The sequence below is a fragment of the Gopherus flavomarginatus genome, chromosome 5 (assembly GCF_025201925.1).
Source record: "Gopherus flavomarginatus isolate rGopFla2 chromosome 5, rGopFla2.mat.asm, whole genome shotgun sequence".
NCBI classification, from domain to species: Eukaryota; Metazoa; Chordata; order Testudines; family Testudinidae; genus Gopherus; species Gopherus flavomarginatus.
This window is the reverse complement of record NC_066621.1, coordinates 113,029,692-113,046,157: the sequence shown is the minus strand read 5'-3', so window position 1 is coordinate 113,046,157 and position 16,466 is coordinate 113,029,692. Positions and strand designations below refer to the sequence as shown.

The following is a 16,466-nucleotide window of genomic DNA, read 5'->3' as shown; positions in this document are numbered from 1 at the left end:
ATGGAGCTGCTCTGAGCAACAATTGTGGCAGTGGTGAGGGAAGGCAGATCGTACTACGTTCTGCTCTCAAAATTCCTCTGTCCTAGATATTTATATCACATCCATTACTGTAATACCTGTGCACTCCCATAACCGCTAAGATTGGGACAAGACAGAGTATTGCAAGGAATCAGTATTGAGATGGATGGTTAACACTGACTACATCTCTAGAAGTGGGATTCTCCACTCAAGGAGAAGCCAGTATCATGGGAGATGCTGAAAAGTTGTCCAGTCTCCACAATTATTCAGTGAATTTAAAGCCTAGTATTTCTAGGCATGCAGAGGAGGGAGCAGAGGAATGATATTGGGCAAAAAAACCCCAAACCAAATAATAGTGGAAAACCAATTTGAATGTATACGGTGAAAGAGAGATCATTGCAACCAAGGGGAGTAAAATGAACAGGGAAAATGACATCTTCTGAGACACAAGTTTATCCCTTTCTTTTCTGTACTCCTACAGCAGTCCTATTTCTGTTCCCATCAAGATGTTGCATTGCAACAATTATACTTCCAGCTGAGGAGGGCTGGGCATGGTTCCAACATCATCAACAGAGCAATTTAAGGCTCACATCCTCATCACCACCCCAAGGCTGAGTGTGTTTGCAGCTCATGGCAGCTGGAGATAAAGACCTGAGCAGGTTGATCCTCCTGCAGTAGCATGTTGCATCACTGCTAAGACAGTTTGGTGGTTTTTTTTACTTTTGTGAAAATGATAAATATGTAAAATGTTATCTGGCATATTAGTTAAAAGTAATTTACGATCTTTATAGCGTAGCAAACAGCTAGTAACTTCTATCTTGTCTAGAATAAAGGCCATATCTGAACAACTAAGAACTCAAATAGAAAACTTTAAACAGTTCCTTGGTTTAACAGTTTCCATGAGTAATCTTCCTTAGTAATTATGGTAACATAAATCGACGTCTTGAATCTGTTTTTCTCCTCTGCCCATATATAGAATAAAATAAGTGATACTTTTTTTCAGTTCTTACAAATTACAGAAGTTCCAACTCTTTTCACATGATGATAGAAATTAGTCTACTGTCTTCAGGCAGCTGCTTAGCAACACAGCTTTCACTCTTTCGCAACCAGCTTCCTCATCCCACGCACTACAGTGTAATGTACGTCATTTTCTGGTGACTTACATTACAGCTTTTCCTTTGAATAACAGTCAGTTTTAGATCTTGAAGAAATGAAACACTGTCAGAAATAGCAACAAGAAGCGTTGGCACTTTTTTTAAATACTGGGAAAGCCAAGTCCCATAAATTTTGCCTGAGGAAACTTGGACAAAACCTAAAGGCTAATTAAAGCCAATTTGGGAACCCCCTGCAAAGATTCCATTAAATTGGGGTGCAGAGTTCAGTGTGTGTGTGTGTGTAAGCTGAAAGAGGCTACTTATAATATGCCCAGGTTGTGTTAAAAGACGGAGACATCCTGGTTTACTAGGGGCTCATATTATCACTGCCAGCTCTCTGTTAACCTGATGAATCTTTTACTGCACAGAACTGGAGCATGAGCTGTAAATGAATTTGCATTGCTGATATATTGAAGTATGTGAACCTCAGCACTGCTAGTAGCAGATCTGGTGCTGGAACTCCAAATGTGTGGTGTAAACTGTAGAAGAGCATTAACCCTGGAGCTGAACATGTGCCTGGATTTATTTCCCCGAGCTATTAGTGATGGCGCCCTCTGCAGTTAGAGGTTTGAGAGCGTTGTGTAAACTGACCCTTCAGACTTCACTATTATAAAAGTGTCCTGGGTTATATTAATGTTTATACAGAGAAGGCGTGGCCTCAGGTTGAAAGACTCATGTTTTAAAAAAACCTCTCTCATACAGTAAGCTCTGGGGTACTTCAGTTAACCTCAGGAGGAGGGAAAAATGAGTTGACTATCAGGATTGACTCTCTGACTTCGGGAAGTCCACTTTTCAAATTGAAACTAGAGTCATTAAGTCACCTTTCTTCTTGGCAACTAAAAACTTTTTTTGTTGTATTTTGAGCTTTTAAAACAGATTTAACAAGCCAATTTGTGGATTCTTACCAATCAATCATACACTGATAAGTAGTGTCCTGCCAAATTCACAACCATGAAAAAGACGTCACAGACTGTGAAATGTGGTCTCCCACCGTGAAATCTGTGTTGTGTTTTTTTTTTGTTAGTTTGGGTTTTGTGTGTGTGTGTGTGGTTTTACCATATATTATACAGATTTCATGGGGGGGACCAGTGTTCCTCAAATTGCGGGTCCTGCCCAAAGGGAAGTGGCAGGGGGGTCTCGGTATTGCCACCCTTTTTTCTGTGCTGCCTTTAGAGTTGGGCGGCTGGAGAGTGGCAGTTGTTGGCCAGGTGCCCAGCTCTGAAGGCTGCACCCCACCAGCAGTAGCATAGAAGTAAGGGTGGCAATACCATACCATTCTGTCCTTACTTCCGTTGTTTGTCAGCCGCCTGCTTTGTCCTCTGCTTGCAGAAAGAGCAATCTGTTGCAGCTGGCTGGTGTGGGGGTTGGAACCAGGGTGGACCGACAGCCCCGCTATGAGCTCCCCATCCCCGTAAATTCCCTGTGTGGCAGCTGCTCAGCAGACTATCAATTGCCGGCAGTTCAGCTGTCCCTCTCCCCACTGCCATGTGCTGCTCCTGCCCTCTGCCTTGGAGCTCCTCTTGGGAGCCTGCTGTTTGCTGTGTGGGGCGGGGGAAGAGGGGTGCTAATGTCATGGTGTCCTCCTCCCCCCTGCTCCTGCCCTTGCTTACCCCATCTCCATAGAGCAGGGTGGGACATGACAGAGCTCAGGATGGAGGGAGCTTGCTAGCAGCAGCTGCTGTCTCAACTTGCTGACCTGCTTAAAAAGGCAATGTACTTTAGAGTGGGGTGAGCGTACCTAAAGGGGCAATGCACAGCTCGCTCTCTCTTACACAGGGTGTGTGTCTTTGTCTTTGTCTACCATGCTGTCTCCCCTCCCTCCATTTGTGCTGCCTTGTAGAGTGTGAGGCTACATTAACAACGTGTAAACCCTTGAGGGCTCAGCCGAGTGCTAGTTCATCATTCAGCACTAAGGCATTCCCTGGGAAATATTCCACCCTCTGACTCCACCACCTCAGCCAAGCTTCACAATCTTCATTGCTGTGTACAGTATTACAGACACACAGTACACATTTTAAACAAACTCTGTGTGTGTGCGTATATACTACAAAATAGTCTTTTGTCTGGTGAAAAAAATTTCCCTGTAACCTAACCCCCCCCATTTACATTAATTCTTATGGGGAAATTGGATTTGCTTAACATCGTGTTGCTGAAAGTCGAATTTTTCAGGAACATAACTACAATGTTAAGCAAGGAGTTACTTTATATGTAAGGGGCAGGTATTGGGGGGGCAGGATTCCTTTAGAGAAAGATACTTTTGTTATAGATGAGAGGAAAAGAAAAGATAAGGTGGAACTGGAAATCTTCAAGAGGTTCTAATTAAAGCATCATGATGAGTAAAGAGCAAGAGCAAAGAAAGATGAACATGAGTGCTAAGAGATCGTAACTAGTACTATTATAGAACAAGAAAAATTGCATCTGTACTGTGCTCCTTATCCAGAGCGTAAGGAATATGATTTATCCAAACAGAGTCATGTTTGAGTAGAGATCAAGTGGTGTCACTGTGCAGAAGCCAAATTGACAGAAGGTTAGATCATCATTAAGATGGTGGATATATTGTGAATCTTTTTCATTATTTTAAATACTGTTTGATAAATTGAGATGGGATGTTATGTTAGACTCTAATGTATCGCCAGTTTTAGGAAGTGGCATTGATTACCTTTTACAATTTTCCACTGGGAAAATGAAGTTGTAAAGGAAAAGGTTGATATAAGAACAAGGACTAGAAATAAGCAGTTAGTCATCAATGAAAACTAGGTCATATGACTTTGTTAAAGGTATGGTACAATTTTATACAACATATAAGGAACTTGACTGGTTCAGAATTGAACAGTGGAGCTTCTATCAGCTCAGTCAAAGAGATGTAAATTTAAACAGCACCAGGGTGGATTTGATTTAAACCAATTTGATTTAAATCATGGTTTAAATCACTAGTCAGGGAGACTCGATTTAATCATGGATTTCTACATAAAAGTGCATTCTTGTATTAAGGTTATAACAACCAACATATTCTTCACAACTCAGATAGATGAGACCCAAGCTGGGTCTCTCTTATGGCCTGCTGCCATTATAGGTTTTCCCTTCTAGTGAGAGAATGGTATGGTAGATCTCAGATCAATGAAGGCTACACTCAGACCTCAAGACTTTTGGAATATGCTGCTCAAACAGTTTCACTTTTGTTTCTGCTGCCTGTCCCTCCCGTCTCACATTTATCTCCAGACTTCTTTTCTTTGTCCAGATCTATTCCACCCCCAACAATCTTCTATTCATTGAACTTTTTGAAACTTTTCACTTTTAGAGAGAGGTAAGGGATTGACTCTGTGTACACAAATTTGCAGAGGGACAATAGAGTTGAGGTCTTGTTATTTCTCACCTCTATATATTATTTATTTAAAAACATTTTTGCTGTTAACAAGCATGTTATCTCTGAAGACACAAATCCACAGTTTGAGAACTGCAAAACTAAGCATCTCTGATAGTATATTGTAGACTGAGCACTGAGTCCCATTGGGTAGATAGATTAATCCAGGGTTGTCCAACCCGAGCCTGAGAAGGAACCAGAATTTACCAATGAACATTGCCAAAGAGCCACAGTAATACGTCAGCAGCCCCCATTTGCTAACCCCCTTCAACCCCCAGCACCTCCCCGCCTACCAGCAGCCCTGCCAATCAGCACCTCACCCTCTCTTCCCCATGTCTCCCGCCTGCAGCAATTAGCTGTTTTGCAGTGAGCAGGAGGCTCTGGTGGGGAGAGGGGAGAAGTGAGAGTATGGCAGGCTTTGGGGGGATGGGTGGAATGGGGGCAGGACCTGGAGCAGAGCAGGGGATTGAGCAGTGAACACCCCACAGCACATTGGAAAGCTAGCATCTGTAGCTCCAGCCTCGGAGTCAGTGCCTATGCAAGGAGCCACATATTAACCTCTGAAGAGTCACATGCGGCTCCAGGAGCCACAGGTTGACCCTCCCTTGATTAACCTAAATAATCTATACAGAAGCCCCTGGAACCCCATAAAATTGGGTCCCTAATCCACGAACTATTGGAACTTATTTAGAAAACTTTTCTTAAACATTACATGAATATATTGTCTCATACTATAGCATTAAAATTTATAATCCCTATTCAATGATGAGATATCTTTGAGATACATTATATCTTAATTAAAGCTATTTTTAGATAGGTTTTTTCCTCAAAAAGCATTTTATCAAAGATATCCAATTTAAATAAAAAAAATGATTTTTTCCAGTTAAAAAAAACAGCGTTGATTTTTATCCACCCTGAACAATACATCAAAAGAGCTAAAGTACTAATTAAATAAACCTGACTTCTATTGGACAAAAGTACCAGGAAGTTGATGGTAATCTTAATGGAGACTTTCGGAGGGGAAGATGGTATTAGGCATGACCAGATTATTCATGCTGAGGTCATATCTAAAATTTTATTGGCTACATGGGGGAAATTAATTTTTGTGAGAGATGGTGGCCTTATCTTCAACTTGTACATTCAGTATCACCAAATCATATTCAAAGTTTAAATTAGCTTTGCGTTATTAAGCAACACAAATGTTAGTCTTTGCAAAGCATATTTGCTTTTTCCTCTGTGATCTTGAATTTATATAGGAAAAAAAACAGTTGTCTTTGCTCTTAGATTACCTCTTTATTAAGTCGTCTCTTTTCAGTGTGCTATGCAACCTCCTGTTGTAATTTAGAGGCTACATAATGTTTTTCAAAGGAGGCTGGATAGTCATCTGTCTTGGATGGTTTAGACACGACAAATCCTGCACCTTGGCAGAGAGTTAAACTAGATGACCCTTGCAGTCCTTTCTAACCCTGGGATTCTGTAATACTTTTGTACAGTCAGATTTTTGATAGTGCCAAAATGTTTAGATATAATAAAGTCAGAGGTGCTGTCCATCCAGTGTGAGGCTTCAGATGTTTCTATGGCTAATTTTAAATCTACTATGTTAAGGCTGAGTTGTGGCAGAGTGTCAGTTTTTTTCTAAGGTGTTGATTAAATTACAAATGCACAGTGAGCAGATCCTGCAGAACCAGTTTTGAAGTGTAATACAGACAGTAATATTCCTTCCAGCAAAAAAACACAACTGATTGAATTAGTTTAAGATGAATCTCATAAACTATGTGCAGTTTCTTCCTCGTTTGTTTTTAAAGTGTTATTAACTCTGTGAAGGTACATACTAGAGCTTGGATTATGTACAGTACATTTCCATCATTTAGTACCAGTAACAGGCCAAGTTCTGGTGACACAAGAACAGTACCTATGTATTGAGGTTCTTTTTTATTTCTTGTCTGGAGATACCTGGAGAGATAGGCATCAAGGGTTCGCCTATGTAGTACAACCCTACCGAGGGTGGAGTAGATATAGCTAGCCTTCCCAAGGTGAGGCAGAAGTGTACATTTTAATATTTGGCACCTAGATGCTGCAATCAGTGGTGATTTAGAAATAGATGGATATATAAGGGTTCATACATTTAACTTGTTGAAGTATGTGTTACTATTTCTTTCTCGGTTATGAAATAGGTAACCTCAAATTCTGAGTTTAGTAATGGATTGAATATGCACATACAGACTACTGTACAAGTGCTGCTTAAAGTAAGCTGCCATTTTGTGACCTCCCACAAAGGTAATGTGTTCAGTCATTTTTTTCTTTGCCCTGCAGTGTTTGTGTATCTAACAGAAAATGCATCACCATTTGGTGATGAGCACTTCTAGCTGGTTATCTGCTTTTTAGAACTTTGGTTTCATCAGTTTGTCATATTGGATTCATTAAGTTTAGGATGGTCTTCCGGCTCTGGATTATATTAAAGTGCTGAATTCACACACAGTACCTTTAAGGAGTGATCTTGTCATTTTATATCATTATGGTTTCTATTACAGTAGTTCTTAGAGGCCCTTTTATAGGGGATAGTATACAGACATATAATAAGAGACAGTCCCTGCCTTAAGGAACTTACAATCTAAATAGACAATGGAAAGAGTGGAAGGAAGGAAATGGAAGCACAGAGAGTGAAGTGGCTTGCCCATGGTCACCCACTGAGTCAATGGCAGAGCTTGAAATAGAATCCAGATCTTCTAAGTCTCCAGTTAGTGTCCTGTCTACTTGACTACACTGCCTCAGCAGGGACTTTTGTAGAATCAAGATTGGTGAAAACATATCTTTTCTCTTAGTCGTTGACAGGAATGGAGTCTGAGATGTGCCTAGCAACACTGGGGCAAGTTATTTCATGGCCTTAAGGTGTTCCTGTGTGAGCATTTATTTTATTTCCCACCCCCCTCACTTTAGACAGGTGGAGGCTAAATCTTTGGCTTTGTCAGATGTGTCAGATTAAAATGGACAGCGAAATCTATCCATTCTACTATGCTGACCGGTTGGTTGCTTTTTAAAAATTATTAAAAAAGAAATGAACCATTCTTAATTTGCTGGTTTGACTAATATAAACAATCTAGGAAATGGTTAAATATTGTTGATTTGAAGATTTATTTGATCTTGATTATGTTCCACATAGTTAAGACATTTAGGGAAGTTGGTAGTGTTTATTTTATTATTCTGTTTGTAGTTATTGTAAAGAGCATCCATGATTTTTTTTCCCCTCTCTCTTTCTTGTGTTTGGTGATGTTTCAGTTTGTTGTTGTTTCTGAAGAATTCAGATGATTCTCTGATGATACTGTATATTTTATATATGGTCATAGTTCTATTGGAGAGACAAGGTGAATGATGTATTATTATTAATTATTATTTTATTGGACTAACTTCTGTTAGAGAGACATGCTTTTGAGCTTACAGGGAGCTGCTCTTCAGGTTTTGGTAAACTCAGAAAAATTAAGACAATATTAGGAGGGGAAGTCAGAGATTTCCTGTTTTCTGGATTTGGGGAAGTAGGGTGTCCCTCCTGTCCCCGGCCCCCCTTTTCAAAAGGTCTATATTACAATAACCATTTCTCTGCCCAAGAACATAAGAATGGCCCTACTGGGTCAGACCAAAGGTCCATCTAGCCCAGTATCCTGTCTTCCAACAGTGGCCAGTGCCAGGTGCCCCAGAGGGAATGAACTGAACAGGTAATCATCAAGTGATCCGTCCCCTGTCACTCACTCCCAGCTTTTGGCAAACAGGCTAGGGACACCATCCCTGCCCATCGTGGCTAATAGCCATTATTGCACCTATCCTCCATTAATTTATCTAGTTCTTTTTTGAACCCTGTTATGATTTTAGACTTCACAACATCCTCTGGCAAGGAGTTCCACAGGTTGATTGTGCGTTGTGTGAAGAAATACTTACTTTTGTTTGTTTTAAACCTGCTGCCTATTAATTTCATTTGGTGACCCTTAGCTATTGTGTTATGAAAAGTAGTAAATAACACTTTCTTATCTACTTTCTCTACACCAATCGTGATTTTATGGACCTCAATCATATCTCCCCTTTGCCGTCTCTTTTCCAAGATGGAAAGTCCTAGTCTTATTAATCTCTCCTCATACGGAAGCTGTTTCATACCCCTAATTTTTGTTGCCCTTTTCTGAATCTTTTCCAATTCCAATATATCTTTTTTTTGAGATGGGGTGATCACATCTGCACATAGTATTCAAGATGTGAGCGTACCATGGATTTATATAGAGGCAACATGATATTTTCTGTCCTATTATCTATCCCTTTCTTATTTATTCCCAGCATTCTGTTTTTGCTTTTTTGACTTCCACTGCACATTGAGTGGATGATTTTAGAGAACTATCCACAATGACTCCAAGATCTCCTTCTTGAGTGGTAACAGCTAATTTAGACCCCATCATTTTATATGTATAATTGGGATTATTCTTTCCAATGTGCATAACTTTGCATTTATCAACATTAAATTTCGTCTGCCATTTTGTTGTCCAGTCACTCAGTTTTAAGTGACCTTTTTGTAGCTCTTTGCAGTCTGCCTAGGTCTTCACTATCTCTAGTAATTTTGTATCATCTGCAGATTTTGTCATCTCACTGTTTACCCCTTTTTCCAGATCATTTATGGATATGTTGGATAGGACTGGACCCAGTACAGACTCCTGGGGGACACTGCTATTTACCTCTCTCCATTCTGAAAACTGATCATTTACACCTACTCTTTGTTTCCTATCTTTTAACTAGTTACCAATCCACGAAATCACCTTCCATCTTATACCATGGCAGCTTACTTTGCATAAGAGCCTTTGGTGAGGAACCTTGTCAAAGGCTTTCTGAAAATCCAAGTACACTGTGTCCACTGGATCCCCTTAGTCCACATGCTTGTTGACCCTCTCAAAGAATTCCAGTAGATTGGTGAGGCATGATTTCCCTTTACTAAAACCATGTTGACTCTTCCTCAACAAATGATGTTCATCTATATATCTGACAATATTGTTCTTCATTATAGTTTCAAGCAGTTTGCTGGGTACTGAAGTCAGACTTACAGGCCTGTAATTGCCGTTATCACCTCTGGAGCCCTTTTTTAAAAATTGGCATCACATTAGCTATCCTCCAGTCATCTGGTACAGAAATTGATTTAAATAATAGGTTACAGACTACAGTTAGTAGTTCTGTAATTTCCCATTTGAGTTCCTTCAGAACTCTTGGATGAATACCATCTGGTCCTAGTGACTTATTGCTGTTTAATTTATAAATTTGTTCCAAAACCACCTCTAATGATACCTCAATCTGGGACAGTTCCTCAGATCTGTCACCTAAAAAGAATGGCTCAGTTTAGGAATCTCCCTCACATCCTCAGCTGTGAAGACCAATGCAAAGAATTCATTTAGTTTCTCCGCAATGGCCTTATCATCCTTGAGTGCTCCTTTAGGATCTTGATCGTCCAGTGGTCCCAAGGAGGCTGTATGTCCAGTATCTTCAAGAGCAGAGGTTCTCAAAGTGGGGGTTGGAACCCCTTAGGGGATTGTGAGGTTATTACATGGGGGGTTGAGAGCTGTGAGCCTACACACCAAACCCTGCTTTGCCTCCAGCGTTTATAATGGTGTTAAATATATAAAAAAGTGGTTTTAATTTATAAAGTGGGGGGGAGTCGCACTCAAAGGCTTGCTATGTGAAAGGGATCAAAAAAGCCACTATTCTCTTTCCTCAAGACCAGGGATGGACAAACTACGGTCCAGGGGCCACATTCTGCCCTTCAGATGTTTTAATCCGGCCCTTGAGCTCCTGCCAGGAGGTGGGGTCAGGGTCTTGCTGCACTCTGTATGACTCCCAGAAGCAGCGACATGTCCGCCCTAGAGCTCCTACACATAGGGGCAGCCAGGGGGCTCCGCATACTGCCGCCTGCCAAAGCGCCGCCTCCGCAGCTCCCATTGGCTGGAAACCACAGCCAGTGGGAATTGCAGGGGCAGTGCCTGTGGACAGGGCAGTGAGCAGAGCTGCCTGGCTGCACCTCTGGGTAGGAGTTGGAGTGGGGACATGCCATTGTTTCTAGGAGCTGCTTGAGGTAAGCGCCACCCGGAGCCTGTCCCCTTGCCCCAGTCCTGATCCTCCTCCCAACCTCTGAATCCCTCAGTTCCAGCCCAGAGCACCCTCCTGAACTCCCAACCTCTCATCCACAGCCGCACCCCAAAGCCCATACCCCCACCAGGAGCCCTCCTGCAACCCAACCCCCAATTTTGTGAGCATTTATGGCCCACCATACAATTGCCGGACCCATATGTGGCCCTTGGGCCAAAATGTTTGCCCACCCCTGCTCAAGACCCACTTTTTTTATGATGCCTGTAAATAATTTTCAAACCAATGTTGGATGGGACAGTGGGAGACAGATGAGATTTTATTTATTGGGTTAAAAATAAAAAGCCAAATCTGGAGCCACTGAGTTCTGCACACTAGCTGTGTAATTTGCAACACTTAATGTCACTACTGTTAGATCCCCTCTCCAGCTCTTCCTATTTGTCTTACTATTTGTTCATACTGTGCATCATGTTTCAAATTAGAGTGGAAGCTCTTAGACCATGTGTTTGTACAATGCCTAACACAGTACAACTGCAATCCCAATCCGGGCCTTTGGGCATTACCACATTACAAGTAATAATTAATAACTTATATAAACCTTAGATAGAGTCCATCTGGCCTAAAGGCCTAGTAGTAATGTTCTGCAGCATAATAAGAGATTATTGGCTCTTGGTCTCAGTTTTGGGAAGTGCTGTGGAAGCAACATTGAGAGCTCTTCATACGGAGAGAGAGCTAATCTTTTGCACTAATTAATAGTGACTCCTTTATTTAAACCATGTTTGCTGAAGCAATTTTAAATATGACTCAAAACCACTTCAAAGCTAAAATTGTAGTTTAGCTGGCCTTTGGCTGGCTTTACCGTAGACTTAAAATTGTCCGTTGTTGGCATGGTACAGCTCCACCAGTGATAGAAAGAGTGGGAGCACTGGTTTGGATCAGCCCCACAGGCCTGGCATTTTTAACCACTACCTCTTCTAGACTTGCTCTGAAGAGTGGCTTCAATTGACAGCCTGTCTGTACTAGTGCTCCCACCAGTGGTAGTAATGAAATTTATTGTTATTTAGTTTTATTACAGAAGAGCCTAGAAGCCCCAACTAAGAATGTGATCTCATTATGTTAGGTGCTATATGTACGCATAGTAAAACGTAGTCCCTGCCCAAAGGCTTACAATCTAAATCTAAATAGAAAAGGCAGACAAAATGGGGTAGAAAAGAATTATCTGAGAAGAAAAAAGTATAAATGTAGACAAAGCCTCGATGGATGGGGCCAATCCATGTTCTTTTTCGAGCGATTGCTTATGTGTATTCCACAATAGGTGTGCGTGCTCGCCATGTGCACCAGTGCTTGAAGTTTTTCCCCTAACAGTGCCCCTAGGGGAGCGCCCCAAGTGACTCCTGGAATGGCGCCTCTATGGCACAGTACGAGGGGTGATGTGCGCTCTCCCCACCCTCAGTTCCTACTTGCCGCCAGTGAAAGTGCATCGGAACTGCTCTGCTCCAGCTTGTCTGAAGCTTTCCTCTAGAACTCTTGTTTGTTCGTAGTAGTAGTACCTGTAGTTGAAGTAGTTTAAATTAGTGTTACTTTAGTTTAGTGCGCCAGGGTTGGGGCATGCCCCATGTCCTGGGCTTTAAGTCGTGCGACACTTGCAGGCGGCCGATGCCAGTGAGTGACCCGCATGCAGACTGTTTACACTGTCTGAGGGAAACCCAATCTCAGCAAGATTTGCAGATCTTTCAAGCCTTGAACCAAGAAAGAAAGACATTCGGCTCTGAGCTATTCTGATGGAGTTGGCAATGACTCTGACTCTGGTGTGCCTCAACCCTTCGGCGCCTTCCACCAGTCAGCACTGCTCCTCGTCCGCAGGGCACTCCAAGAAGGCTAAGAGGAGGTCTTCTCCATCGAGGCACTGGAGCAAGACTGGGGGAGAGACTAGACCCCTGTTGGGTAGTTCTCGGTCCCTGTCGGCCTCCAGGCCTCCGACTCAGGTTGAACAGAGTAACCCAGACCAGTTGGCACAGGCTTCCCAAGATGTCCGGGTGCCCTCCATGCCAGAGGCCCTGCAAGTGGCCCAGGATGTTATGCCCCTGCTGGTACCAGGGGCTCTGCCACCATTGGCTCCCTGGTCCAGAGGCAAGCCACCGGTTAGATTGCCGCAGTTGCCGCCTGGTTGGTACCGTTCGTGGTTGAGGGAATGTTCCCAACGCTCTTTGCTGCTCGGCGACCATCCCATGTGTTGTTCACACCGGTCACTGTCGACCCCCTACCAGGTTGTCTGACTGGGTTCGGACTGACAGGGATTCTAGGTTGCACTCTGCCTCGAGGGACCGAAGACCTTGCAAAGGGAGTGGGCCCCGTAGAGACAGACAGACAGACAGACAAACAGCACCGGAGGTCCTCATTTTTGAGAGGGTACCGTGGCCTGTTACAGTACAGTCGTCGACGCTGTTCACGTTGGTCGTCTCTCTCCAGGGCCCCACCACGGCACCGTTCCCACAGTCCCGGGCGTTGATCGCCGGCGCCTCACCATTGCGGATCTGCCTGCTGGAGCCGATCACGGAGCAGCTGCCACCGGCGGTACCGTTCCTCGACATTGGGATCATGGTCTCGTGGTCAGCACCATTCCCAATGCTACTGCTCCTCCTGGTCCAGGGACAGTGGCAGGTCGTATGCCGGCCCAGCCTCCCTTCATAGTCGTCAGGCGATGGGACAGGCTAGTTAGGCTGAACAGCCTGCTCTGCCGGTGCCACAGCAGGTGCATTGGCACTGGGCTCCTTGGCTGATACATCCCCTGGTGGGGGCTCGCTCAGTGGCTGGAGCCTCGGCATGACTGTCGGTCTCCCTTTCCCGGCCTCCCAGAAAAGAATCGGTAGAACGTGCATCTTTGGTTCTGTGTCCAGAGGGCAACAAAGTGGTGGGACCTCTCTTACCGGTGGTTCCATGCCTGCATTCTCACCCTCCCCTGATGTGGCAATTACGGCCCCGTCCTCCCTCTGTTCCGCAGGAGGACTTTAAGGCCCACCAGGAACTATTGAAAAGGGTGGCATCAAGTCTCAACCTTCAGGCCGAGGAGGTGGAGGAACCCTCAGACTCCCTCTTCAATGTCCTGTTGGCCTCAGTACTGGGCAGGGTGGCCCTTCCACTCCACAAAGGGGTGGCAAAAATTTCAAATGGCTTGCGGCAAACCCCAGCTTCCTTGCTCACCATCTCTAAGAGGGCAGAACAGAAGTACTTTGTGCCCACCAAGGGGCATGAATAGCTGTACCCTCACCCTGCCTCCAACTCCCTGGTGGTCGAATTGGTCAACCACTGGGAGAGACAGGGCCAACCAGCCCCTACTCCGAAAAATAAAGACTCAAGGAGGTTGGACTTATTGGGAGAGAGGTTTATTTGTCCTCGAGTTTGCAGTTAAGGGTGGCGAACCATTAGGCTTTCCTGGGTCGGTATGAGTTCAATTTGTGGGGCACTTTCTACCCAAATTTGAGGACTCCCTCCAGGAGTGTGACAGGAAGGAGTTCAAAGCTCTGGTGGAGGATGGTACAGCTGCTGCCAGGGCAACCCTGCAGGCAGCGTCAGATGCTGCGGATACTGCAGATACAGTTGCAAGGTCCATGTCCTCTGTAGGGTCCATGAGAAGGGCGTCGTGGCTATTGCTGTCTGGGCTGTCCTGTGAGGCACAGAATTCCTTGCAGGACCTCCAGTTCAAGGGCAAGATCTTGTTTGCGGAACAGATGGATGTGAAATTGCATGGCCTGAAAGATTCCCTCACTACGCTTTATGTCCTGACTCTGGGTAGGCCCAAGTTTAAGCCTCAGCAGGCTTCCACCCAGGCCACCCACTCTAAATATGAGCCCCCTTATAAAAAGTAACAGGACTATAAGAAACGCCCACAGAGGCTGTCTGTCCCCCATCCTGAGTCCACCAAGGGTAAACAGGCAGGGAAACGTCAGTTTTGATGGGACACCCAGAGGTGACCTACTAATTCACACTAGGGATCCACCCGCAGTAAAGCTTCCCTTCTCCAGCCAGTTGTGCGCTTTTTTCCCCGGAGTGGTCGCGGCGGACTTCAGATTGTTGGGTCCTCATCACTGTCTCCTGGGGCTACACCCTCCAGTTTACCTCTATCCTTCCCAACCACCCTCCACCCCCATCCCTCCTGGGGGACCCCTCTCATGGGACCCTGCTAGAGCAGGAGTTGGGGCAGCTCCTTGGCTTGGGAGCGGTGGCAGTGGTGCCAGCAGAGTTTAAACGCAAGGAGTACTATTCCTGCTATTTCCTTATCCCAAAGGCGGGTTCAGGCCTATCCGGGACCTGCGAGGCCTGAACCAGTGCATGGTAAAGCTCAAGTTTTGCATGATCTCTTTGTCCTCCATCATCCGCTCCCTGGATCCCGGGGACTGGTACGCCACCCTCGATCTGCAGGACACGTACTTCCACATTCATATATTTGAGGGGCACAGGTGCTTCCTCCGTTTCACGGTTGGGCAGGAGCACTGTCAATTTACGGTCCTCCCGTTTGGCCTGTCCACTGCTCCCAGGGTATTCACAAAGTTCATGTCTATGGTGGTGGCCTACCTCAGACATCGTGGGGTCTAGATCTTCCCCTGTCTGGATGACTGGCTGATCAAGGGCAGCTCCCGGTCGCAGGTGCGGGATCATGTGGCGCTCCTCCTGTCCATGTGCGTCACCCTGGGCCTGTTGGTGAATGACACCAAGTCCGTGTTAGTCCCAGTACAGCGCATGGCGTTTATTGGGGCAGTCTTGGACTGGGCCAGGGCCTCCCTCCCACTGGACAGATTCAAGACGCTGAAAGGGCTCATCAGCACGGTCACAAAGTTTCTCATGATGACAGCCAGAGTGTGTCTCCAGCTCCTAGTCACATGTCAGCATACACATGTGTGGTTCGCCATGTCAGACCCAGGATGAGGCCCCTCCAGCTCTGGTTGGCTTCAGTGTTCTCCCAGGCCCGAGACAGGATGGACAAGGTCCTCGCTGTGCCCGAGCCGGTGATTGCCTCCCTACAATGGTGGTCCTCCCCGGGGAACATGGTCCATGGGGTCCTGTTTAGGGGCAGGCCCCCGTTGGTGGAGCTGGTGCCTGACGCATTGGACCTGGGGTGGGGAGCCCCTGAGGGAGATGTTCAGACCTAAGGTCTGTGGTCTGCGCAGGACCTTTCCCTGTGTATAAACATCAAGGAACTCAGGGCAGTGCAGCTGGCCTGCGTGACCTTCTGCTCGCACCTGAAAGGCACAGTGGTCAGGGTTCTCACAGTCAACACAGCCTCGATGTTTTATATTAACAGGCAAGGCGGGGCCTGCTCCTCTCCCAGGAAGCCCTCAGGCTGTGGGACTTCTGTATAGCCCACGACATTTGCCTACAGAGCTATCACCTACTGGGCACCCGGAACTCGCGGGCGAATCGCCAGAACTGAGACTTCTCTTCTCAGCATGAGTGGTCTCTACATGCAGAGGTGGTGCACAGACTTTTCCAATAGTGGGGAACTCCCCAGGTGGACCTATTCATGACTCAGCAGAACTGCTGGTGTCCCCAGTTCTGCTCCGGGGGGGACTGGGAGTGGGAGCTATCTCCGATGCCTTCCACCTATCCTGGTCCAGGCCAGCTTCTCTATGCCTTCCCCCTCTGATCGGCAAGGTCCTGGAAAAGATAGACCGTTTGGGCCCGGGGTTCTCCTGATTGCCCCGGCATGGCCTAGATAACATTGGTATGGGACCCTTACAAGCCTGGCAGTCCATCTGCCGTAGCCGTTGCCATTCTGCCTGGACCTGCTCTCCCAGGACCAGAGCTGCCTCCTCCACCCCAACGTAGCTGCACTC

General features: G+C 45.4%; 1 protein-coding gene across 3 annotated transcripts in view; it reads left to right on the top strand.

Moving 5' to 3' along the window:
- LOC127051540 (uncharacterized) overlaps positions 1-16,466 on the top strand; it is a 39,763-nt gene that overhangs the window by 7,672 nt on the left and 15,625 nt on the right. Inside the window, exon 1 of one of the 3 annotated variants that reach the window (XM_050953960.1) lies at positions 6,719-6,810. The exons of the other annotated variants lie outside the window; for them this stretch is intronic. Coding sequence (XP_050809917.1) covers positions 6,744-6,810 — 67 coding nt within the window. The 5' untranslated portion in view covers positions 6,719-6,743. Of the gene's footprint in view, positions 1-6,718; positions 6,811-16,466 lie in introns of those variants that run through there. 3 annotated transcript variants of the gene reach the window in all.